The following is a 25,732-nucleotide window of genomic DNA, read 5'->3' as shown; positions in this document are numbered from 1 at the left end:
TTCGTATGTACTATGTCGTATAGAGAAATAAACGTGACGTTATATATATATTATATAAATAGGTATACGGCGTGCCGTTAAAATTAAGAATAGGTTTTCGGTTTTTGCGATGTCTTTAATTATTATTTTGTTTTCCATTGCAGGCAATTTTTTTTTAATCATTTCTTAGAAATTAACGTCTCCCGTGAAAGATGCTTAGATCGTAACCACCCTCCGGTAGACTGATTGTATTGTGTGTTGTATTTTATATCCTATTACTATAGACATTATATATATTATTATTACTATTATTATGGTCGGGAATATGGAACATAACGTTTCTCATACAGTTCACTCATAATATAATTTTTTAATAATTATTATTTAATTTGTTCGGTTATATATTATTATTATACACGATTACTTCCGATTCATGAATTTTAAATATATAGTCCCGGGTTCCGGATTTTTGTGATGATGATGTCATTGATCAGTGGGGTTAGACGACTCACGTCGCGCGTCCGTCGTTCTTATCCAATTTAAAATACGCAACCGCAAGGGTAGTTACGTAGGCAGTATATTTATACATACATCATACATTAAACACACGCGGTGTCATCAGATTTACAACTCTCAATAATTTGATTTATCAAAAACCAAAAAGGGTTTCGATGAACTTTTTTTTTCAATTGCGTCGTTTGACTTCATTATTTGGACATTAATTTATTAACAAATGATGTATTATTTTATTGGAATATACTATATAGAAATATACGAGCAGGATTAAACACGAAAGGGTAAATATGTTTAAGAGCATAATTCATAAAAATATGTACTGCGTTCAGTTTTCAATATTACAAATAAAATAGTTTTATTGGACTTTTCTCTTGTAATTCATATTATTACATATCTCAATTTTTCAATTCCAAAATCTATAAATTTATTTGAATTTGATAAAACTCAACTTTTATCTTAATTTTTTTCATAGTGATATTTGTATATTATAGAATTGGACGCGTACACTTTTTGGTGTAATAAAATATTATAACAAGTTAGTAACTATAGGCTAGTTTGATTTGGTTAATAATTCAAGTGCCATTATTTATAATATAATAGTATATTTTTTATACTGCCTATATAATAAATTTAATATTTTTATACAATTATTATTATTAATAGTTTATTATTATACAATAAAAGGTGTATTACACTTCAGTTTTGCAGAGTGAACACTAAAACTAGTGTTATATTTAAATATTTGGTTTGCTAAAAAAAAAAACAACTGATAATAACCATATTATGATACTGCTACTCAGGAGTGGACACCTGTTTTTTTATAAGCTGAATTCGAGGTTCGTAAGAACATTATTATTATTTCATGTGTGCACCCCATATAAGTAGGTAATTGCTCATAAAAACTCGATAAAACGTCGTACAAAAATAAATCGTAAATCCTCCAGCGCATAGAATCGAGAATGTAAAAAAAAAAAAAATACTAAAAATTATAACAATAATAATACAAGAACATATTATATTGTTATAGCCGAATGCGGAACGTTGCAAATAATATCACCGGCGTCGTTCAAGTGTCCGGTTCATTTCACTAACATCATCAATTTTGTACAGTACATGTGCGTATAATGTACATATTCTATATATATAAGTGCGAATATAAGGCCCAAAACTGTATTCGGCACGCCCTGAGGGACAGTTGTTTACATAAATATAATACGAAATATATTTATATGCACTATATTCTTTTGTGCGGTTCGTTTCTTTTTTACGCGCGCGCAAACACACGCACATAATATATACACACATATATGCACGTAAACACATTGAGGAAAAAAACCTTTCATTTCGAAACGCACAATAAACGAATCGGTTCCATCGTTGCGGATTCCGGTCTCACGCAACATCGAATCGTACTCGGGCTATTATTTCTCTTAATTTTTTGAATACTAGCGCCCCCTTTCAAGAAGGCGGTGGCGGCCGCTTTGACACACGGGGCCGTGTATAATAGAATTGGCGAGCAAGTGAGACAGACGTACAAAAACGGACGCGAATATAATAATAATAATAATAATAATAATAATAAAACTAGAGAGACGTCCAGAGATTTTTATCGAAAAACGAATCGTTTTTAGCCCATGCAGAAGAGAGAATCCCTTTTTTTTCGCAAAACGCACAATAAAATTCTTTACGCCTGTTGACCGGAGACGTAATTCAAGTAGCCGACAGATGGACTCCCGGTTTTTTCACCACCGTAGCCCCCGCACACCCTCCTACTACTTCTTTTCTGCGGCCATTGTACCGCCACCACCGTCACCGCGCCTTGCGGATGTCCGAGAGACGAGTATATAATTTATATATATATTATATAATATATTGTAGGCGAGCAGTATACCTAATGCAGCGCAGCAGTGTCGTCGTCGGAAAGGGGTTTTTTGAAGAATGTAAAAAAACCTATTAAAATAATTTCTTTACCTCGCTTTGTTGGCTCTCCTCTTCCAAACGCACGCCGATTTCTATACGTCACCGCCGTCGCCGCGTACAGTCTGTACGTCTTATAATCGTACAAACAATATTATGTAAATTCCTCTTGAAAAAAAAAAATTATAACTTTTATTTTAATAAAAGATTTTCACTATTGTACGAATCTATTACATTAAAAAAACGATATTTTTTTCCACTCTTGTTATTACACATTTACTTACGAATGTTAAAAATAATAATACATAATATTATTATTTATTAATTTCCGGATATGGATTTTTAACTATTAATTAATAAATATTATATGATACGTTAAAATTATGCATAAAAAAGTATTACACCAATATTATTTGTATAATAGGTGTATCATAATTTAAGTATATTAATTTATGACACCGTGTTTGACGTGTTTATGTCTTTCGGTAGCTAAGATTAAAATACTACAGTTAACTACTAATAGCTACGTCTATTTTCATATAATTTATATACATTTTCAGAAATACAATGCTGTATACATTTTTACTATAAAATTGTATATATATTAATGCTGCTGTTAATGTTAACAAGTCGATGGTATTTTATCTTCTGAAAATATACTGGTGTCACAAGGACCAATAATTTTTGATCGGAATCATACGAAAAGCACTAAAAAGTTTTGAAACAAACTATTAGGATTTGGGTACACAGTTTATCCAAAAGTCCTTTATTGCCTTTGGTCTGGTCGGCAATATGGTCGAATATATTGCTCACTGTATATACTGTGGAATCCACTCAAGTTGAATTGTCTGATATGCTCGAAGAGTTACAAAGACTTTTTCTCCGTATGGCATTTTATAAATTACAACCCTTTAAATGAATTTTCTGTACAATACTACGATGTAATCTATCGTCCTTGAAGCTTGACATTATATGAAAGCTAAAAGTGGACGTACCAGCAATAGCATTTATAAAACAACAAATAATTTAATTGATATTCTTCAAGAATTTTATTTTAAAAACGCCTCAAAAAGCTTTTGATATTTTGTTCCTTTGTTTCGTTTCAATTAATATTTTTAACAAGATATAATTATTACTAAATAGTAGCTGGTGTATTACAATATATAATTATTTAAACATTTCTAATCTTGGAATTTTTATATTACAATTTTTACACTTAAGTAATATTACAGTAAATATTTAACTTCCTCTTGTCTATTTGCAATAAAACATTCTTTTATATGTATAATATTGGTATTGTTTAAAAACGTGATATTCCATAGAAAGGTCGAGTTCCTCATATTCACACATGTGCGTGTTTAAAGAATGATCGAGTAAAATAAAAGATAGGAACATTTTAGAATGAAACAACAGTAGTTTAGGGTGCATTCGAGATTATTTTTTCCATTTATATAGTTTGCAAAAAACATGGGCGTGGTTTTTATTTAAAATGAAACAAGACAAAATAGATAATATACATTGAATGGAAGCATAATATAAAGAAAAGGATATATATATATTATATATTGTATATGTATTGTTTTATGTGTATAAATGCAATCGATATGTAAAAGCGTGTTGTCACAGCGAAAAAAAAATGTTTTTTTTTTTATATTTTTTAAAATCCGTCTGCAGGAATGAAATAAACGAGAAGAACTTATAAGTGTTATACATATTATAATCATCAAATATAGTGTATTTTGGAAACGAAAACTGTAAAAATAAACCACTACCGATCGCCAATCGACATGATTTTTCAATTTGTTCAAAAGTCATATTAATTTACGGTGCGTATATTAAGTTCAGTACCTACACTTGCGCCTACCAATGCGAAATGATCCATTCATCGTCATAATTCATATAACTGCATATCATATCGATGTATTATACACACCGATAAATTCCGAGACCGAACTGGTCGACGAGGAATACCATTCGTGATAATAATATTATGTAGCTCGGATTATATCATACATATACATAAAATAAACGTACATATTATAGTTATGATCGTTCAATATAGTGGAATTTTTACAACTGAAATGTGTAACGGTATCGTGTTTGGTCGTTCAGTCGCGCGTTACGATGATATTCGCAATGCGTACAAACATATAATATGCGCAAATATTATGTATATATATATATATATGTACAGACTGCTTGTAAGTAGTGTACGTCGTCGTCGTCGTCGTATTATTATTATACGATAGACGATGGGCCGTGTGGGACAGCGTATTTTCCGCGTACGCAAACACGCACGGATATAATACGTATAATGTATACCTACCTTATAGTAACATTGGTATGTAAGCGTATATATATGTATAGATTGTACGGTCGTATATAGTCGGCGGCCGATATTATATTGTTCTCGCGTGCATTTTCCCAGCCGGCGCCGCTGTTAGCATTGCAAATCGCCGCCGCGCTGCACCGCGACTATCGTGTACCTACCATCACCAATAATATAATATATATATGTATATATGAGAACGGTCTCGGCGACACGACTGCAGTCCGATCGGCCACACCGGGCACATGGGTACTATATATCATGTAGAGGCATATATTATCATGTATATAGGTACCCAGTTAATAATAATAATATGTTACGTTGAAAACGGATTTTCTTTTGCTCTGCACTGAGAGTAGGTACCTACATAATATTATTCGTATCATCGTCGTCGTCACCGTTCATATCTGCAGTTGCGTATATAAAGGGGGTTTTAGAGGTTCACCCCCCCCCCCTGAAATGTATGTTTGGTATGGGCATTGATAATGATCGTTATAATATTAAATATAATATTATCATACATTTTTTTTAACCCCTTCCGAAATTAATTTCTATATACGCCACAGCAGGCGTATACCATTGCAATATATCACGAGGACAGGTAGATGGATTTGGACGGTCAAACACGCATCCGTGGCTTATGTGCGTCAAGGAGACGTACTTTATTATTTACTTTCGTCTTTAGGGAAAAATATAACAAATCGTTATTAATCGAATGAAATAGAAATTTGATAAAATTTAGAATTTTATTATTTTATACCACGTGTCTATAGAGATGAACCATATGACATTATATTATTTAGGTATGCGTAATACGCGTCGGAATAGTCACCGTAGGTATCGTAATGATCACTGTGGAATACGTTAACTGCAATGTTCTCCCAACTGCGCTGTTTATTAGCAACGCTTTATGAGTTTTGGATTAAAAAAAAAAAAAACAACTTAAAACATTTTTTAGTCCGATATGAGATCAAAAATATGTAAACGGTCTGTAAACAACACACACACACGCGAAATAAAAACACGTTTTATCGTGTTTTCCTATAAATCATCTACCTATGCAGACGATGAAGGATTTTTGGTAGGTCATTAAATTCCATTAAAACCACATTTAGGTATTCCGGTAGACGTGGGAAGAACTAACAGCTTAGCGGCGGTTGTTTTCATTATAACCGAATTTCTGTTCTACCCAAAAAAAAAAACTTAACAATGAATTCATCATAATTGTACATTTTTATAAATCATTAATGATCCGGAAATTATAAAATTAAATACCTAATTTTTATACATAACAATGCGACAATATGTAATTACGACAAATAATATGTGTACTCGTATATACACACATAATATGATATTATCTATAAATTATCTAAATTGGTGTCATTTTATTATATTATATTAAGCACTTGGTCGTTTTGAAGAAAATCAAATCACAATATGCTATTTGAAAAATAAGTTAAAATTCAAAACCACCGAACCATAAAACGTGGCACTATATTTTTTCAGCAGTAATATCAAAATTAAACCTATATCGTGAATACTATAAATTATATATAAAAATTACAAAACAAATAACTAAAAAAATCCTTAACATAATAGAATGAGAAGTGTATGATTAAGACTAAAGTAAATTAATATAAATTATAAATAACAATGAAGATATACACTTACAATGCTTCAGTTTTTTTAGGGGACTTAACCCTAAAGACCGTCCTCCAATGCCCGCTTATGCACAGTAATTTAAATAACTTGCTGCAGCTCCTATTTCATAATAACCGGATGCGGTAAATTAATAAACGTATTCAATTTTAGGTTCTAACTGATTATTGTATGATAACTATAAAAGAAATCATTCCGAACCGATTTCAAGTGGCCATGAAAAATTCAAGAGCAGTTATAAATAGTTAATAACCAAATTAAATAACTTCTATTACGTTGTGCCTATTTTAATATCATAAGTATAAAGATGTAGCATTTCTTTAAATAATGTCAATTACTTGGGCCACTACAAATAAATTAAGATAATAATATAAAAATAGATTGACATGACATTTTATTTTGCTCCTATAGACTGCAACAGTATTATTATTACTATTACTATTTAGGCTTAATACGTATACCTATATTCTGTAACTTGAGTACGTTTATAACAAACTTTTCTAAGCATAAGTAAATACGTATTAGATGATTAAGTAATGAATTTTAAACTAATCTATTGACTATCGTTTATGTTTAGAACTTCAGATTATTTGATAACAAGTAGGTACAAGTAGGTAATATTTAGTTTTTATCATAAAAATAAAATAACAAATGTTATAGGTTACATATCATATTATACCCAAATCGTAGTGACGTAGTAAGATATGTTAAGAACAAAATATCCAATAAAATAATTATTTCAAATTCATTTTTATGTGCAAAACCAGTTTTATTACAGTAAAAAGAGAATCGATTAACTTTGTTACTCACTAAATTATCAAATAAAACCAACCATTAAATTGCATTTTATTTTTTACACGTGCCAATGCCCAATGCGTCATACTACTCATATTGTCATGTTAAAAAAAAATCGATTTTATGTTAACATAAGATAATAATAATCTCGCATGTTTATATTATTATTGCCATGTGCTTATGTGCTGTAGTCAATTTGCACCAAAATTGACCCAAAATATTTACAACATGTGTAATTTGCCCCATTTTAGATTCTGAACGGAGTGATGAATGTATTGATTTTACAATGATGTATGTTTTTTTTTTTGTATTTGTATACAGCATAACTAGTCGAAATAATGTTTCAATTTCAAACTTTGGGGGTGGTTTCCGATGGAAAAGTGAATATCCTTGGTGCATTATAGAGGTAAAAAGTAAACATTTTCCAACAGATTTCAAAAAAATCGAGAAAAACAAAAAAAAATGACGGAAAAACGGGAATTTTTACGCAAAACCAGTTTTCGACCGAATCGATTTTTTTTATATGGTTGTAATTCAAAAACTAATCACTGTAAATACTTGAAATTTTCACCAAATGTTTATATTAGTGTTATCTATATACAGTTAAATTTTCAACAATTTTTGACTTTTTTTGAGTTATTTATAGACCACTGAAATTTTAGATTTTTATGCGAATTTTTTTTTGAAATGTCGGTAAAAAAATTTTGGATTACCAAAAAAACTTGAAAATTTAATACAAGGTTCCTTATGAGTTGTTCTTATTGTAGCTAAAAAAAATTAAAAATCGTTAGTCACAATTTTTTTTTATAAGCGTTTATAGTTCAAATTTTTACGAAATCTGTCGAAAACGTGAAAATTTGCAAGTAATTTTGAAGTTGAAAAATCATAAAATGTTTTGTGTTTATAACTAAGGATTAAAAATACAACACTAAGTTTTTCATAGGTTTTTCTTCAAGTAGCTATAGAGAAAACTCGAAGCATCATTATAGGAACAATTTTAAGTGCGTTTGAATTTTAAATTTTTACGAAATCGCGTAACGATAACGATTTATCCCCAAACGATTTTAAATATTTGTTATTATTCAAAAAGTATAAGTCGTAGATACTTGAAAATTTTACCAGTTATTAAGATTGGCATTTTCTTTACATGATTTAATATTTTGAGTTTATTTTTAGCTATTTATAGACTCATTATAGATTGAAATTTTCAATTATTCTGAAAATTTTTTTTTTGAAGTATCGATACAATTTTTTTGGCCCAATCAAAATACTTGAAAATCTTATACAAAGTTCCTCATATGTTATTCTTATAGTGATTAAAAAATTATAAGAATACATAGGCACAATTTTATTAACATTTGAAGTTCAAATTTCGACAAAAATTCGTCAAAATCATGAATATTTGCAAATTATTTTGTAGTTCACAATTCATAAAATTGTTTGTATTTATATCTAACGTTAAATATTCTAGACTGACAAATCATCTCCGTTCAGAATCGTTTTTCGTATACAATGATAACTATCATTGGATTCAAATTTAACACTCTTATAATATATAATAGTGAACCACACGGCACCTAATCTACAGCAGAGCGGTACCCACTTATCCGCTTTTTTTTTTAAATGCGTTTGTAATTTGCACCAAAATAAAGATATGTAATTTGCCCCATCCTCAGGTAGTAAGAAATAGGAATTGTAATTTGCACTAAAATTAAAATCAATTATTTTTTCGATATTATAAACTTACAAGTTTTTATATCCTAATATAAATTTAGCTTAATTTGTATTTATAAAATAGCTGAGCTCATACACATATTGATGTAAGTTTATATAAAATCGTATAATTATGAATATAAAAAAAGTTAGCCAATTAAAAAAACTATATGTAAAATTAAAAATAACAAATGTATGTACAATAGATTTTGATAAAGATGTCTATAATCTTAATATAACTTTAGCTTAGTTTAAATTTATAAAATAGTTGAGCTAATGCACATATAATATTGTCATAATAAATTTATATAAAATCGTATAATTTTGAATACAAAAAAATTGGTCAAAAAAATATTATTATATTTTTATACTATTAAACATTTTATAAATATATATAACGCGATTATGACCGATAATTGGACGTAAAACGTCAAAATATTACCAGTTAAGGCGAAATATTCCAAAAAATTATTACTGTCATTCGTGTCCATCTAGTCTCGACATCTACGAAGATACCGAGGAATAATCGAATATTCGATAATCGAACAAATAAATAAACATTTTGGTGCAAATTACAAACACTATTTTTGATTACCTGCAGTGGTGCAAATTACATATCTTTAATTTGGTGCAAATTACAAACTCCCTGCTCATGTATATAGGTTATAGCGAAAAATATTATAATTCACAAATACATAATTATACATATTTTTAGTTGTTCTACTATTTATTATAATAGTGTCAGTTATTTCTCAGTTTGCGCTATTGCGATATTATGGTAGGTACATAAGTTATTGTTCAGACTTATATTTCTCCCAAATTTCTAAACTGGAATTTGTCTTCATTTATATTATTATGATTACAGTTATAATATTATAGCTTATAGGTAATATTCTAAACAATTAGAAACAATTTTTTTATGAAATGGTATTTGCGATTTCACAATAATAGTCTCACCATTCTTAATTACTATTGTATTAGGAAATTGGTGTATCAAATTATCTTTCCGTCGAAACACAAAATGTTTATAAAGTATTAAAAATTATTTTGACGTGAATATAATATATATATATAAATATAAATAAATTGTAGTAATATTAACCAAATAACTGCGTAAGTGTAAGTGTACAACTTAACAGCATAACAACATCATATCTTCGAATCAGTAAGATAAAATAATAACAATTTACATAATAAAACAATGCATAACAAAACTGCATATAAATTTCCTATTTAATAGATAGTAACTTTATTTTGTACCAATATTTGTATCTATAGTACTTACTACAGAGTTTCACGAACTATTTCGTACTTATTTTCACAACCACTCATGTGAATTACGAATCATTCATGTTCTTCTAATAACAAATGGAAAATTAGATATGATACCAATGAAACTGAAGCTAACCAAATCGCTACATTTGAAATTTTTTTAATTCTAAGTCAATAACGTTGATTGTATTGATTTTACACATATCACTTATGTGTGTCGAGTACATATTTTTTTATGTTGGTGCACACTTTTTAGAAGAAAAATTCCTCGACTTTCGACTTGCATTTCTATTGATTTAAGATATCTACATTTTTTTCAAATCTGAGCAGAGTGGACAATGGATTGATTTAAGTATGATTTTATCACTGCTACTCATGTATATATTGTGGATTAGTTATGTGGCTACCACTATAATGACTAAAAATAATTGACACTATTCAAAATTAAAATGCATTTATAACAATATATTATTATAATATAATAATACCGTATAAAAATGATAATTTGAGTACCTACTTAAAAGTATATTACTTAATAATTATTTACACAAAAAATAAAATAACAGTAGACCCGTTACAAACATTAATCATAATTTATTAATTTTTCGTTTTACTACCTTAACGTTATGGTCTTCCGCGTATCACTAATGGCAGTAGTAGTAGGAATACGTGTACAACGGTTTGAGAACCGCTCACTTTAGGTATAAAGCAGCGGCGGCCAACATGAACGTGTTCGTGAGCTACGCTGACAAATACAATATTATGCCAAGACCCAAAATGCTTATAAATACATTTTATATAATTTCATAAATTGTTATTAATTCTTAACAAAAAAATTTTAATTCGTAACAATAATAACTCAATTTTGATTTTATAAATAAGACGCTAGCCACATATGACGAGTAGCCCCATGCGGTTAACGAGCCTCAAGTTAGCAACCCCCGTTATATACCATAGCTATTACTATTTGATATTCAATAATTAAAATTTTATAATATACACTTAGTTTTCTACTAACGAATCCGCTTTTAGATTGTTAGTGAAATTGGTCTTACAATTATTTAGGTAATTTTGTCTACTTATTTTCTGTATAGAAAATATATCATTATTTATAATTATTATTATTACTATAATAATTTTTTGTATAGTGTATATATACAGGGTGATTTTTTATCGTTGAACACTCATTATTTCAAAAAGTATTCATGTTTTTGAAAATATTTTTTTACATAGTTTCTAATTGTTAAAAAAACAACGTTTTTATAAAAAAATTATATTTTTAAATATTTTTTATCCTTATAATTTTTTACTTTTTTGAATGACGACATAGATTTTTTATTTCATATACCAAAGCAGAATAATTTTCTGAGTAATTCGATACATAAAAATTGAATTTAGGGTGAGTAGTTTATGATAGTTATACGTATTTAAAGTTTAGCTGCGCGGAGTGGAGTGGTACGGGATTACCCCGCAAAATGTTTGTCCACTACTCCGCTTGTCTAAACTTTGAATAAGAATAACTCATAAACTACTCACCCTAAATTCGATATTCGACATTTTCAAAAACATGAATACTTTTTGAAATAATGAGTGTTCAACGATAAAAAAATCACCCTGCATATATTTTATTATATACATATGGTTTTTACTTATTTTTATAAAATTTTATGTAGTCCTATAAACATAAAATTATTATTACTACAAGCTGTGCTCCAAGCAACATCGTATTTTCAAAATTGCTGGTTTATCAACATTTGTGTTTAAGCGTATTCAATAATACACTATACCTATGCGGTATCGCATCAAATTGAGCGAATATATTAAGCGTAATACCCGTGGTGTCAGTTTCCAGCAGAAGGTTTTTTTTTTTTTTGTTAACTTCACAAATCGCTTGTATTAACTCGTGATAATAAAATACCTAATATTATAATATTTATACTATATTATTAGAGTCTCTCCGATCAAAAGCCTCACGTATTTTTGCTGTATTCTCCGCGCCGCGCCGTCGGGTACTCAATGTACAATCGTGTCCCGATGACCAGTCGCTCCCATCGACGCCCACCGACAGTCACGAGGCATTCCGTGCACCAAATGGCCTATCATTAGCCTAGGCTCGTTCATAACAACGCATTGTTGTATACATGTTGTATCACTTATATCCGTTCCGAACTATGACATCGTATAGCACAAACGATGGCAGGACACGAAGAGCAGAAGACGATGATAATCGCATGAAAACGCGCTCGACATACGATTCTAGCAACAGTCACACAACACGCTGTCGGCCCGTAGTATGACATCGTCGTAATATTGTGTTAGGTAAACTGTCGTTCGGCTAAATGCATAAAATATAGTCGTACAAATAATTATTACTTTTTCTCCATTTATATCAATATGACAATATTAAGGTATACAATAGTTTCTTCACCCTCGGCATCATTAGATAAACAAGCTAAGAAATGTCTCACAAAATATTCATAAACTTTACTTTCTCCATTTATAATTACTAAAAAAGAGAAGGATTTGATATTTTGAAGTAAGGTGATAGGTACTAGAGTATTGATACTAGACTTTGATAGGTTTTCCATCTGTTTGTAAAGTACGTATAATTGTAGTTTTTTTTAACCTCTTTAGTCTTCCTCTACCCCCTTCATACTAAAACAATTAATCAATTTTAATATTAAGGGTTTTAAAATAAATGAATTATATTATATATTATATTTGTTTATTGTATTGTATTTTATTAGATACTCTTTTCTTATATTAAATACGGCGTAGAGCTCATACACTATAATGTCTGATAACGTATGAAAATTTTCCTAGTCATACATAGTTGTCCCTTCCCCCGTACCGATATACATACCAATAACCTAATTAAATATATTTAAATGTACTACATAATAATATAATAATTATTAGGTATAAGTCTTGCTGAAAGAAAATCTTTATTGTATGTTATCATGAAATTTATAATATATTGAGTAAGGTTTAGTAAGTAGTAACCTTGTGTAACTATTTAAATTATGTGTACAAAGTTTAAATAAACCTTATTATGTGTCTTCTTGAAAACTTTTTATTATCCGTTCATTTCCTTCGTTACTGTGCTTCCACCCATGGCTGGATGTGGAGGATCGTCTCTGAGCCGAGCCTTTGGCCTGATGTCGGTGATGAAGGGATATAATGGCCCTCTCTGATCGCTGTTGTTGACCCACCGGTGTTCGGTTTGTACAGTTTGCCTTCTATGCCTCCCCCGTTGGCCGGAACCGGAGTTCCGTTTCCAGTCGGCACCACGTGTGGGTGAGGATAGGGCTCTGCCGACCAACACATACTAACCTAACTGAATCACAACCGACGCCAGATCCTACACGTGACTGATATATATTTTACCCCTTCACCATAAAATACATTACCCCCTCCATCCCATGAAGAAAAATAATATATATAATATTCTGATGCACATTTGTATCGATTAAATCGGACACTTGGCCAACATAATATATTTTTACACTTTCCAATCAATTCTATAATCACCCCTTTTATTTACACACTCACACACACGCGCACACAACATATATACTATCACATACATACAACATAAGTAGGGTTAGGTTAGGTTTTTCGGTCCCCATGTTGCGATGCCACAAAAAAAAAAGGTTAGGTTACATCACACGTATAACAACCAAACATATTTACTATTATACAGTTATCACATTGATATTATAATTATTTACGAATAAGCGCCTCGTTAAAGCATACGTTATACATAGGACTGTATCACACACACTCACTACAATTTACATAGTATTTTATTCTTATATATCAATAAAACACATCGTTAGCATACCAAAAATCACGTATTCGTACAATTATACAAATACATATAAATCAGGGGCGTACCCTTGGGGGTGAGGGGGGGTCGGATCTTTAAGGTCAATCGTTGTAATGGTTTCCCCAAGATTAAAAGTATTGGTAGTAGCAGTCCGTTGCTTTTATCCAGAGGTTTTTTGGAAAGTTGACACGATGTGTATGTTTTTATAAATGAATAAGTATTTTGTATGTATAATGGTTGGCCAATAATATTTTTCTTTTAATTTTAATAACGTTTTTGTAATACCTAAGTGTGCTGAAAAAACGGATTAGTGAGAGGACTTCAAAATAGTATTTACCAAATTAGTTGGAATAACTAATAAATACTTTATGCCATATGGTGATCAATTTTTTAAGTATAGTAGTTTGTCCTTAATAATATATTTTCTTGATTTTTTATAGTATTTATTTTTTGTATTATCTGATAAAGATGAAATTATATTTTTACAATATTTGTCTTTTGACTGTAAAGTTCTCACTGACAAAGAAACTACTAACAAAACCGATTTCGACACGATACAACCTGATACAGTGAAAACTTTACAGTCAAAAGACAAATATTGTAAAAATTGTAGTATACCCGTATTTCAGTATACACGGTATAACCAACTAGGTACGTCTTACCCTCGATCCTCTAGTTAATGACACTCTCTAAAATAAATAAGAATGGCACTGTTAACTTGTGAGGTACGATGGTTTTGCCGTAAATCAACTACGCCTTACCTCCGTACTCTTTAGTTAATGACACTCTCTAAAATAAATTAGAATGGCACTGTTAACTAGTAAGGTACGATGGCGTGCGCTTGTCGATTCTACGCTCCTTTATGGTGGAAAAAGCTCGAAGATTACATATACCCGTGGTACGTATATCCCGGCACTGTTTCCTATATAAAGGTAAGAACGCAAAGACGACTTAAATGATATTCAACTCGTGTTGTTCTGGTCGGGAACACTTTTTATTAACTTTAAACAAACACAAAATAAAAACAATCAAAAATACTATATCACTCAGCCCGTACTACAATCGTTGCTTCACACGCACGATCGTTGTACCTACGCTCTCGCCAACTCACTCAGCGACAGCGGGACTCCCCGTGCCTGTGCGTACGGCGGTCTTATATAAAAATTTTCTTGTTGCCTCAGTACATTTAGCTTCACTGGCCTCTCCCGTGTTAATAATTTTATTTTGTATTTTTATTGTATTATTCTTTTATACGTATTAAATAATAATTTTTGGGCGACTGTCTACAATATACAACAAAATATAATTTCATCTTTATCAGAAGATACAAAAATAAACACTATAAAAAATCAAGAAAATGTATTATTAAGGACAAACTACTATACTTAAAAAATTGATCACCATATGGTATAAAATATTTATTAGTTATTCCAACTAATTTGGTAAATACTATTTTGAAGTCCTCTCACTAATCCGTTTTTTCAGCACACTTAGGTATTACAAAAACGTTATTAAAATTAAAAGAAAAATATTATTGGCCAACCATTATACATACAAAATACTTATTCATTTATAAAAACATGCACATCGTGTCAACTTTCCAAAAACCCTCTGGGTAAAAGCAACGGACTGCTACTACCAATACCTTTAATCTTGGGGAAACCATTACAACGATTGACCTTAAAGATCCGACCCCCCCTCACCCCCAAGGGTACGCCCCTGATTTATATGTATTTGTATAATTGTATGAATACGTGATTTTTGGTATGCTAACGATGTGTTTTATTGATATATAAGAATAAAATACTATGTAAATTGTAGTGAGTGTGTGTGATACAGTCCTTTGTATAACGTATGCTTTAACGAGGCGCTTATTCGTAAATAATTATAATACCAATGTGATAACTGTATAATAGTAAATATGTTTGATTGTTATACGTGTGATGTAACCTAACCTTTTTTTTTGTGGCATCGCAACATGGGGACCGAAAAACCTAACCTAACCCTACTTATGTTGTATGTATGTGATAGTATATATGTTGTGTGCGGGTGTGAGTGTTTAAATAAAAGGGGTGATAATAGAATTGATTGGACTGGGTAAAAATATATGTCGGCCAAGTGTCTGATTTAGTCGATACAAATGTGCATCAGAATATTATGTATATTATTTCTCTTCAAAGGCGGGTGTAATGGTGAGGTTAATGTATTTTATGGTGAAGGGGTAAAATATATATCGGTCACGTGTGGGGTCTGACGTCGGTTGTGATTCAGTTAGGTTAATATGTGTTACCTGGGTTGCATATATTGAGTAATTTTGAGTAAACTTAACCTAAGTTTCGGAGGATCCTGTACTACGGATTGCCCATAGTAGCGGCTAGTTGCTTCATTCGGTTTAATGCACTTCCAGATTTAAACCATTGTATCTGCTGTGTGTTGAAAGTATGATTTAGTAATATCTCTTCACAAGTTCCATCATTGTGCCGTAATATGCAAGTCAAAGGCTGAAAAAATAGAAACTAGAATTAGTTTAGTAACTCGATAACAATTTGATTTATAAAATATATATTTTTTTACTGGAAAACTGGATGAATTTTAAATAAATTTACTAGTTATACGATACCTTGCCAGGAGTAAATTCGTCAAGTCCAACCAAAGACACTTTGTCATCTGGTTGAACTTTATCGTAATCCTTAGTATCGTCAAATGTCAGAGCTAATAATCCTTGTTTCTTCAAATTGGTTTCATGAATACGGGCAAAAGATTTGACAATGATCGCGAGTCCTCCCAAATGACGTGGTTCTAAAGCAGCATGTTCTCTGCTACTTCCTTCGCCGTAGTTTTCATCACCAAACACTACCCATGATATACCTTCAGCTTTGTATGCTCTGGCTGTGTCTGGTACTGAACCCCATTCTCCAGTACATTGATTTTTTACCTTATTCATTTCATTATTATCTGCATTGGTTGCACTAGAATAATAAATAATTATATTTAATACATTTTAGTAAAAACAAAGTTATAATAACTTACGTTAGGAACATGTTATTTGATATATTATCTAAATGACCTCGATATTTCAACCATGGGCCGGCCGCAGAAATATGATCCGTTGTACATTTTCCTTTCACCTATTGAAAATGTATACACATTAAAAAAATCTTAAATAAAAAATACAATTATATTATGTATATTAATTAATTATACTTACTTTAATAAGTATAGTAAGATCTACCAAATCTTTTCCATCCCAAGGTTTAAATGGTTCCAATAATTGAAGACGATTGGATTTAGGGTCTACTACTGCACTAACAGCTGATCCATCAGCAGGTGGAGCTTGGTAAGTATCTTGACCTGGATCAAATCCTTTTGCGGGTAATTCGTCACCGAAAGGATTACTTAATTTAAATTCTTTACCTACAATAACAGATAAAAATTATAAAATATTAACGCTATGTTATAAATGGGAATTATTTCTGAATAGCGCATTACTAAGTAATAAAAACATTAAACTAGAGATAAAGAAGGACTCTAGTCACAAAAAAAACTCCTCGGAATTTTGTATCAATACATAAATCTTCCCATGCTTATAGCGTTAAAGAATAGATAAGAAAGTCCAGCAGAAAATATAAATGTTTTAATGCCTAATTAATGTTTTTATAAAATATTGTTTCTATTTTATTTCAAAAACATTGGTATAATATAAAATGTATATTGTATACTGTTTTTGTTCACGTTTCGTTAAAGTAAGGAAAATTATTATTATAAATATAATAAATGAAAAATTATATGCGATCTTCTAAAATTCTAGATTTATAATACACATTAATGTTTTTTATGTAGTATTTTGTTTTAGTGACTGAAATTTGTTATCACGATAATAAGTAATATTGAACTAACCATCAGCACCCTTGATCGAATCTTTTGTAGGATCAAAGTCCAAACGACCTTCAATGGCTAAAGCAGTAACTAGCTCTGGAGAAGTGACAAAGGCATGAGTTGCTGCATTGGCATCATTACGTCCAGTAAAGTTTCTGTTATATGAACTTACAATGGTGTTTTTTTCACCTTTTTTAACATCTTTGCGGTCCCATTGACCAATACACGGACCACATGCATTAGCTAATACAGTACCGCCAAATTCTCTCAATGTTTGTGCCTAAATAACAGTATAATTAAAATATCAACTTATAAATAATAATATAACATTATATTTTTATATACAATTCCATCTCTTTCAATTGTTGCCCTAATTTGTTCAGACCCAGGAGTAACATTAAATGGAATTTTTGATTTACGTCCATGATCTAAGGCTTCCTTGGCTATAGTGGCACATCTTGCCATATCCTCATAGCTTGAGTTGGTGCAGCTTCCAATAAGACCTGAAAATAAAATATATATTATTATAATAAATATCTAAGACGTCGTTACAATTGCTATCACTATATTTTTAAACAAGTTATTTAGCTGACTACTCCACATCCCATCTATAAGCCTGACTATCCTGTTATCATTGGTATAATGTATATAAAATATTCATATAATAATAATATAATATTGTTTTATTATAGGTAATAATAATAAATGTCATGAAGGAAACTCGTGACCGGACATCAACTTGAACAAAACTAATAATGTGAATGACTGAATGAAATGCCCTTTAGGTTTTATTTTGTAACATCGTTTAACATATAGTAATAAAGTTAATGTTTTAATTTAAAATATAAAATGAACTGGATAAGTTAATTATATTTTATGTTGTTATAATATGATGTATTGGCGAAATAAACTTATTATTATTATTATTATTATATTATGATGGCGACAGTTATGTTATAAGTAATTTATGAATATTTGTATTTTTAATAGTATATAAAATAACATTAGTTAATCAGAAAAAAATAAGCACTAGTAGATTTCTAACTATTTAACTCCATCATAATATAAACATACTAATATAAATAATTAATATATTGCGATATTAAATATGAATTATATGTTATTAAAAGTATAATTAATACATCTTTACTTCAACTAAGGAGGGGTGAAATATTATAAATTCCCAAGAAATTTTTAATTCAGAATCATCCCAATTTTTAAATTTTTTGTGTAAAATTAGGTATAATTTTCTCTTTTAATAATATTGTTACAAAATAAATTAAGCATTACTAGCATACTATAAGTAACTAACCAACTTTGATTTCTACTGGCCAATCGCTTTTCTTGGCATTATTTCCTAACTTTGAAATAGGATGGGCAAGATCAGGTGTGAAAGGTCCATTGACATGAGGTTCCAATGTTGTTAAATCAAGTTCAATTAACTACATTAATATAAAATTATAAAATAAAATATTAGTATAATATTGAAACAATTTAAAGGAAAATATTACCTGGTCATACTGACAGCCATTATCGGGAGTCAATAATGGCTTACTATACTTAGCTGCTTCTTCAGCAATATCAGCACGAGATGTAGCTTTTAAATAATCCGCCATTCGGTGATTAAAAGGGAACAATGAAGTAGTAGCTCCAATTTCCGCACCCATATTACAGATAGTACCCATACCTTTTAAATTAAATTAAAAAAAAATTACCATAAAAATTATACTCTTTTTTTTAGTTTGAAATCGACGACACCAAAGGAATAGTTAGGTACTCAGTACATCCTTAATGCCGCCATTGTTAATTGAAAATAATCAATATTATATTGACATAATTTATAACAAATGGTATCTCTGAATCATACTTTACATTTCATAAAATAATCGTGTTTAGTCTTAGTGTTTACCTGTGCATGATATATTATCTACTCCAGGTCCGTGATATTCAATTACAGCACCGGTACCTCCTTTGACGGTCAAAATATCAGCAACTTTAAGGATCACATCTTTTGGTGTAGTCCAACCAGTCATCTTTCCTGTTAGACGAACACCAATGACCTATTTAAAATTTATATGATACATTAAAAACAATATTTAAAACAATTAATTCATTATTATTTGTTACTTTAGGACATTTTAGTTCCCAAGGAATATCCGCCATCACATCAACAGCGTCCGCACCGCCAACTCCAATACACAAGCCACCAAGTCCACCGCCATTAGGTGTATGGGAGTCGGTACCAACCATCAATAATCCAGGAAAAGCATAGTTTTCCAGGATAATCTAAACAAAATATTATAATTTCGTTTTTTAATGCATAAAAATTAATATAAACCGTATAGCTAATATTTTATTATTATTACTTGATGAATAATTCCAGATCCAGGGTGCCAAAAACCAACCCCATATCTTGCACTGGCAGTTTTCAAAAAGTTATAAACTTCTTCATTCAGTTCTTTAGCCCTTTTCAAGTCCTCAACTCCACCTACCTATTATTAAACAATTATTAATAAAAATAATATAAAATTATTATTGTTAAATTTAATTTACTTGAGCTTCAATTAAGTGATCACAATGAATAGTGGATGGAACGGCAACCTTTGGCAAACCTGAGGATATAAACTGCAACATAGCCATTTGAGCAGTGGCATCCTGCATTGCCACACGATCAGGCCTCAACTTGAGGTATGACACACCACGCTCAATACTTTGCCCCACTGGATCGTCCAAGTGTGAATATAATATTTTTTCCGTTAAGGTCAATGGCCTTCCTAATCTATAATATTATATTAACTATTAAAATTCTAAATTCCAAATTAATTATTTTAAATCGCCATATAATAATCAAAACATAACTTAATATGATATTGTCTTTAATCACAAAAAATTCTCATAATTATTAATTAAATTAATTTTTAATCAATATGAGTATAATATAGTTATAAAAGCTTTAAAACAGTGAGTACCTAACCTTACTATATCGTCTACTTAAATTATTAATAATATTGAATTTTTAAAAGTGCCATATGTTACATGCTAAATGTTGGTTTTCTACTATAGATGTAAAAGAATACTTAATTAAATTTATTTTTAATATTGACACATGCTAAATTGTCATCTACCTATATTTACCTATATATTATAATATATAATTTATATAATATCATTATTATCTGATGAGTTGGTCAAAGCTATATACCAATAAATTGTGATTGATTAAAACAATAAAAATAGTAGGTTAATATTGAAGTAATTTAAATATACGATATAGAACAGGTGATACATCAGCCATCAGGGAACGATTAAAGCCATCTCTAGCACTTATATTACGCACCTATCAGCAACAATTTTTAAACGCTTTTCTAAGATTTCGTATGGTAAGGGCTTGGTGTCGAACTTGCTCATAGCCACTTCTTTTCTGTTGTGTGAATTTAGAATGGTATTTTTTTCACCTTTTTTAACATCATTGCGGTCCAATTGACCACATGCATTAGCTAATACAGTACCGCCAAATTCTCTCAATGTTTGTGCCTAAATAATAGTATAATTAAAATATCAACTGATAAATAATAATATAACATTATATTTTTATATACCATTTCATCTATTTTAATCGTTGCTCTAATTTGTTTCGATCCAGGAGTAACATTAAACGGAATCCTGAATTTAAATCCACGATCTAAGGCTTCCTTGGCTCTAGAGGCACATCTTGCCATATCCTCATACCTTGAGTTGGTACAGCTTCCATTAAGACCTGAAAATAAAATATATATTATGTAATGATATGCTCGCTTTCACATATTTTAATTGTAAATGCGTTATTTTCATGCAATAAAATAAATAACGGTACGGCGCAACACATGCAATTTCTTTCATGTGCCGCCGGAGATAAGGGATGGTCAGGTCAGGGTCTCTGTCGCCAAGGAATAATCGTAGTTTTAAAATTAAAAATAATAAGTCATAAGTTTAGATAACTAAAAATAGCTAATAACTCTTAATAATAAATAAGGCATTCATTCAAGTCTTGTATCCCTTGTAATTGCCTTACTTTTAGTTAAACAACTATTCCTATTTCCTAAATTGCTCGTAACCATTTTTTTTGCTCCAAACACGGCCGGAGATGTGTGACAGAATTTCTTCTGGATACCACTGTTCGCCGATACCTGTTAACACATTAAGAGTACTCGGTTATCAACTAACAACAATTTATTTCGAATTGTCAAGCAGGTCAGGGAAGGAGTACCCCCAACTATAGTGCCCTTTGGCTACTGAGCGAAATATGTACCTGCAGGGTCTTGAATATTCTTCTTAACGCCATTGTATAAAAATATTTCGATCGATTAATCGTAAAACAATAATTATAATACAAACTTTTTTTTACAATATTGAATTGTTCAAAAGACAGATTATTATTATTTTATGAAAAAATATAAACATAGATGTTTCCAAGACGATAAAAAATGATACTTAAATGTTTAAATATTTTAGTGGCTAGTATATTGTGTATATCTTCACCTTATATAATAAAACCGATAATATGAGCATATATCTTACTAACTTAAAGTTGGCCATGGTCATTTATCGACTATCCCAAAACTCGAGCGACAAGCATACTGATATAAACACTCATTACATATGCATGTGGCTTTTACTCCGCCAATTGGCATAATAAGTATAGCATTATGTTTAATTAATGTAATATTAATAGCTGCTAACTATTGTGAACGAAAACTATCCAATTTAAAAACTTTTATCAAAAATTTTATTTTTTGATACCAAGGAAAATCTGCTAATGTTAAAATTCATAAATGATAAAGACATTTTGACATTATTCATCATAAATATATGATAAATTATTGAATTTTGTAGTACTATTTTTATAATACCTATATGAGTCCATTTATTTTGGTCACTAATAGAATTAGTTTGTTTTTGATAAGATAACTGTTTCAATTTTTCTATCTTATCTAATAATTTGGTTTTACGTTCTTTAAGTTTGGTGATTTTTACTTTAATTTCCTTTATTTCTTGTTTGATTTTTAATACTTTGTCTAAAGTAGAAACATTTAAAATATATTATAATTATATGTTCTCATACTGTATTTAATATTATGTAGATTTATTATAATTTAAAAGTGTTAGAATGGAAAAAATGATTAAAAAGACAATTTTTTTTTTAATATACCTTCTAAAAAAATTAAGAGTAATTTTGAAAAATTAGAATTTAATAAATACTTTTGAAATTGGGTAACTTTACTTCTATTTAATTTCTAGATCAAATTCAAACAATATAATAAAATAAAAATTCATTTTGAAAAATAAAATTTTAAAATTGGCTTGGGTATAAATGGTTATTACTTTCTTCATTTATTTCCATTATTTAGATACTATTTACTTGATTAACTATTTATTTATAAACAATGAAAAGCATTAATTTAATTGTTCATTAAATTAATTTCTATAGACAAGCACAATAGAGTTGTATTATATACAAACATACAATGGAACGCTAAAGAGTGAACTAACAACTTAAAACTGACATTAGAAAATAAAAAGTATTGCACTGTAGGTGGTTATTACAGTTTATATTTTGAAAAAAATAATACTATTTACTATTTAACATTCTTAAATTACAATGATACTAATTTCGCTGATAACACATAACAATAATAATAAATAAAAAAGATAACTACTAACAAAATTTAATAATTAGTAATTATTAAATAGGTAATATACGAATTGTGTACTAATAGATATAAATACACGATTTTTGGAGCAAACAATATGTTGCCTACCTATAGGTACACCATTGTAAAAAAAAATCACGGTATCTTTTCATCATTGTAATAAAAATACCAATTTTCTAAAAATTATAGTATCCTTTCATGAGTTTAATCGTATATTTAAATTTTAAAAACAATTGAGAACAACATGACGATTTGTGTTTATAATAGGTATGTAACTTCATAATATTATGGCATCATGAACGCAAGTTTAGATTTTCAATGGAATCGTATACACTTGGCTTACATACACAATAAAAAAATAATAATACATAATATGTGTTGGGTATAACGTTATTAAAAAAAAAAAAAAAAAATTAAAAAACATGCGTAGTATATATTTTTATATAATTAAGCTATACATACCGAGCCAAGCCCTTGCAATTTACATAGAGATACTTTTATAGATAATATGCAATAAGATCTCAATCTAATATGAAATAATGATACAATTTATTCGCGTTAACACAAACAATTTAAGTTTTAGAACCGCGTACAAGCCTAACGTAAAATTAATGAGTCGTTAACCCGCAACAAACGGGTTAGGTTAAATTTGAGTTTTAAAATGGGTTTGCACAGATTAATTATTATTTTCAAGGTAATATTTTTTTAATAGCCATGACGGTATATGACTTATACTAGTTATACTCATTAACCGACTAATTAATATTGTGATATACATATTATTAATACATTATGGTCACTGAAAGTTAAGGTGAATTTCGTTAATAACGTAATAACTGTCTATACTTAATCTCCTTACATGTATATTACGAGTGTGAAAAAAACGTTGAACTGTATTATATCATAGTATATAATATTTAATGAAAATGGTTTGTCACATTTATTGAATATTTACAAAATATCACATCACTGAGTTCTAGCTAATGCGATAAAGACACACAATTGTATTTGGTTTATTTTTTCAATAATTAACACCTGATTGACAACTTTGGTTAAAACGTTACTATACCTTGTACATAAAAGTTCAGGATCGAGTTTAGATTAATTTTAATGTAGATTATCTCACATTTAAATCATCAAAATAAACTACATATTATTAAGTATCTGATATAATGGACAAAACACATGAACCCACAACCTGTGTACATAATATACGTGATTTTTTTATATATATATATGTATGGACCACAGATTTATAGTTGTACAATTAATAATAAAAGTCTTTTAGTATCTAACATGTTTGCTTGAAATTGTCTTTGAACGACAGTTTTCTAAGCGTGTTCGACTATCTGTATAAACTGCATCTAATAACGACGACTAATAAGCGTAATTCTTAATAATTTATTTTAAGTTATATAATATAATATAATATAAATATATGTGTGTATAATAAAATATACTTTATCAGTTGTCGTAGTCGTGTGTACGTGTATTACGATGTACATGTAATAGTACTGCCAGCAATGTAAGAGACGTGTCTGGAGCATGCCAGCGGTTTACGAGATAAATTTTCCAACCCCGTTTTCGATCCGATTAGCAATCGCATCACGTCGTCGGTCCCGTCTGTCCGTTTTGTTTGCCTCTAGTTAGCGCACAAAACCCACAGGCCGCTGCAGTAATGGACCCCATCATTGACAAACACGTCCCTTATTATTCTTTTCGACGGCGGGATTTAATAATTGAAATCGAACCCACGGATCACAACAACTGTATGTATATATATATATATTTATCTGAAATCCGTTTTCTTCCGGTCGCACGCACACCAGCCTCGATATGCTTTTTGCAGTCTGCTAATGTCCCGTGCACTGCAATTTTAGATACACTCTCACACAAAGCCTATCATGTCCCCCGTAAAACGATGACCACTGCAGTTCCGCACTTAACGCGCACATAATACACACGCGCACTATAATATAGAAACGATTTTCAAAAGTCAATATTATATACAGTATAATACATAATAATATGATACTTTATATACACAGCTATATAGTAGCACTGCACGTGCGTCTGTTATACTATGTGATGTATTAGACGTGATGTACAAAAGCAAAAATAATTGAATATCAATTAATAGTATATATGCGTCTA

At 29.7% G+C, this 25,732-nt stretch overlaps 3 protein-coding genes across 4 annotated transcripts in view; 1 reads left to right on the top strand and 2 right to left on the bottom strand.

Moving 5' to 3' along the window:
* Positions 1-25,732, bottom strand: part of LOC114126048 (uncharacterized) — a 263,154-nt gene that overhangs the window by 190,939 nt on the left and 46,483 nt on the right. The window lies entirely within an intron of this gene.
* LOC114120346 (Fanconi anemia group J protein homolog) overlaps positions 13,623-25,732 on the top strand; it is a 273,602-nt gene continuing 261,492 nt past the window's right edge. Inside the window, exon 1 of the mRNA XM_050201548.1 lies at positions 13,623-16,287. The gene's annotated coding sequence lies outside the window, so the exon portion shown is untranslated. The remainder of the gene's footprint in view (positions 16,288-25,732) is intronic.
* On the bottom strand, positions 14,089-22,289 carry LOC126550310 (probable aconitate hydratase, mitochondrial). The gene is made up of 16 exons (XM_050201552.1): positions 22,177-22,289; positions 21,940-22,054; positions 21,488-21,645; positions 21,226-21,422; positions 20,442-20,667; positions 20,255-20,380; positions 20,016-20,174; positions 19,798-19,948; positions 19,400-19,575; positions 19,201-19,330; positions 18,234-18,391; positions 17,910-18,168; positions 17,221-17,426; positions 17,043-17,140; positions 16,633-16,981; positions 14,089-16,513 (listed from the first exon to the last, which is right to left on the bottom strand). Exons 1-16 carry the CDS (start codon positions 22,207-22,209, stop codon positions 16,364-16,366), a joined length of 2,691 nt encoding a protein of 896 aa, XP_050057509.1. The 5' UTR covers positions 22,210-22,289; the 3' UTR covers positions 14,089-16,363.

Source organism: Aphis gossypii, chromosome 2, assembly GCF_020184175.1.
Source record: "Aphis gossypii isolate Hap1 chromosome 2, ASM2018417v2, whole genome shotgun sequence".
Taxonomy (NCBI): domain Eukaryota; kingdom Metazoa; phylum Arthropoda; class Insecta; order Hemiptera; family Aphididae; genus Aphis; species Aphis gossypii.
Note: the sequence above shows the minus strand (reverse complement) of the source record. Positions and strands in the feature narration are given on the sequence as shown.

What these genes read in the sequence shown, in the direction of transcription:
- LOC126550310 (XM_050201552.1), bottom strand. Translation starts at nt 22,209, where the DNA reads ATGGCGTTAAGAAGAATATTCAAGACCCTGCAG. An exon ending in GCCAGTAGAAATCAAAGTTG is followed by an intron (nt 18,392 to 19,200) that starts GTTAGTTACTTA and finishes TTTTATTTTCAG; the next exon opens with GTCTTATTGGAAGCTGCACC. An exon ending in ACGAATTTACTCCTGGCAAG is followed by an intron (nt 16,514 to 16,632) that starts GTATCGTATAAC and finishes CTATTTTTTCAG; the next exon opens with CCTTTGACTTGCATATTACG.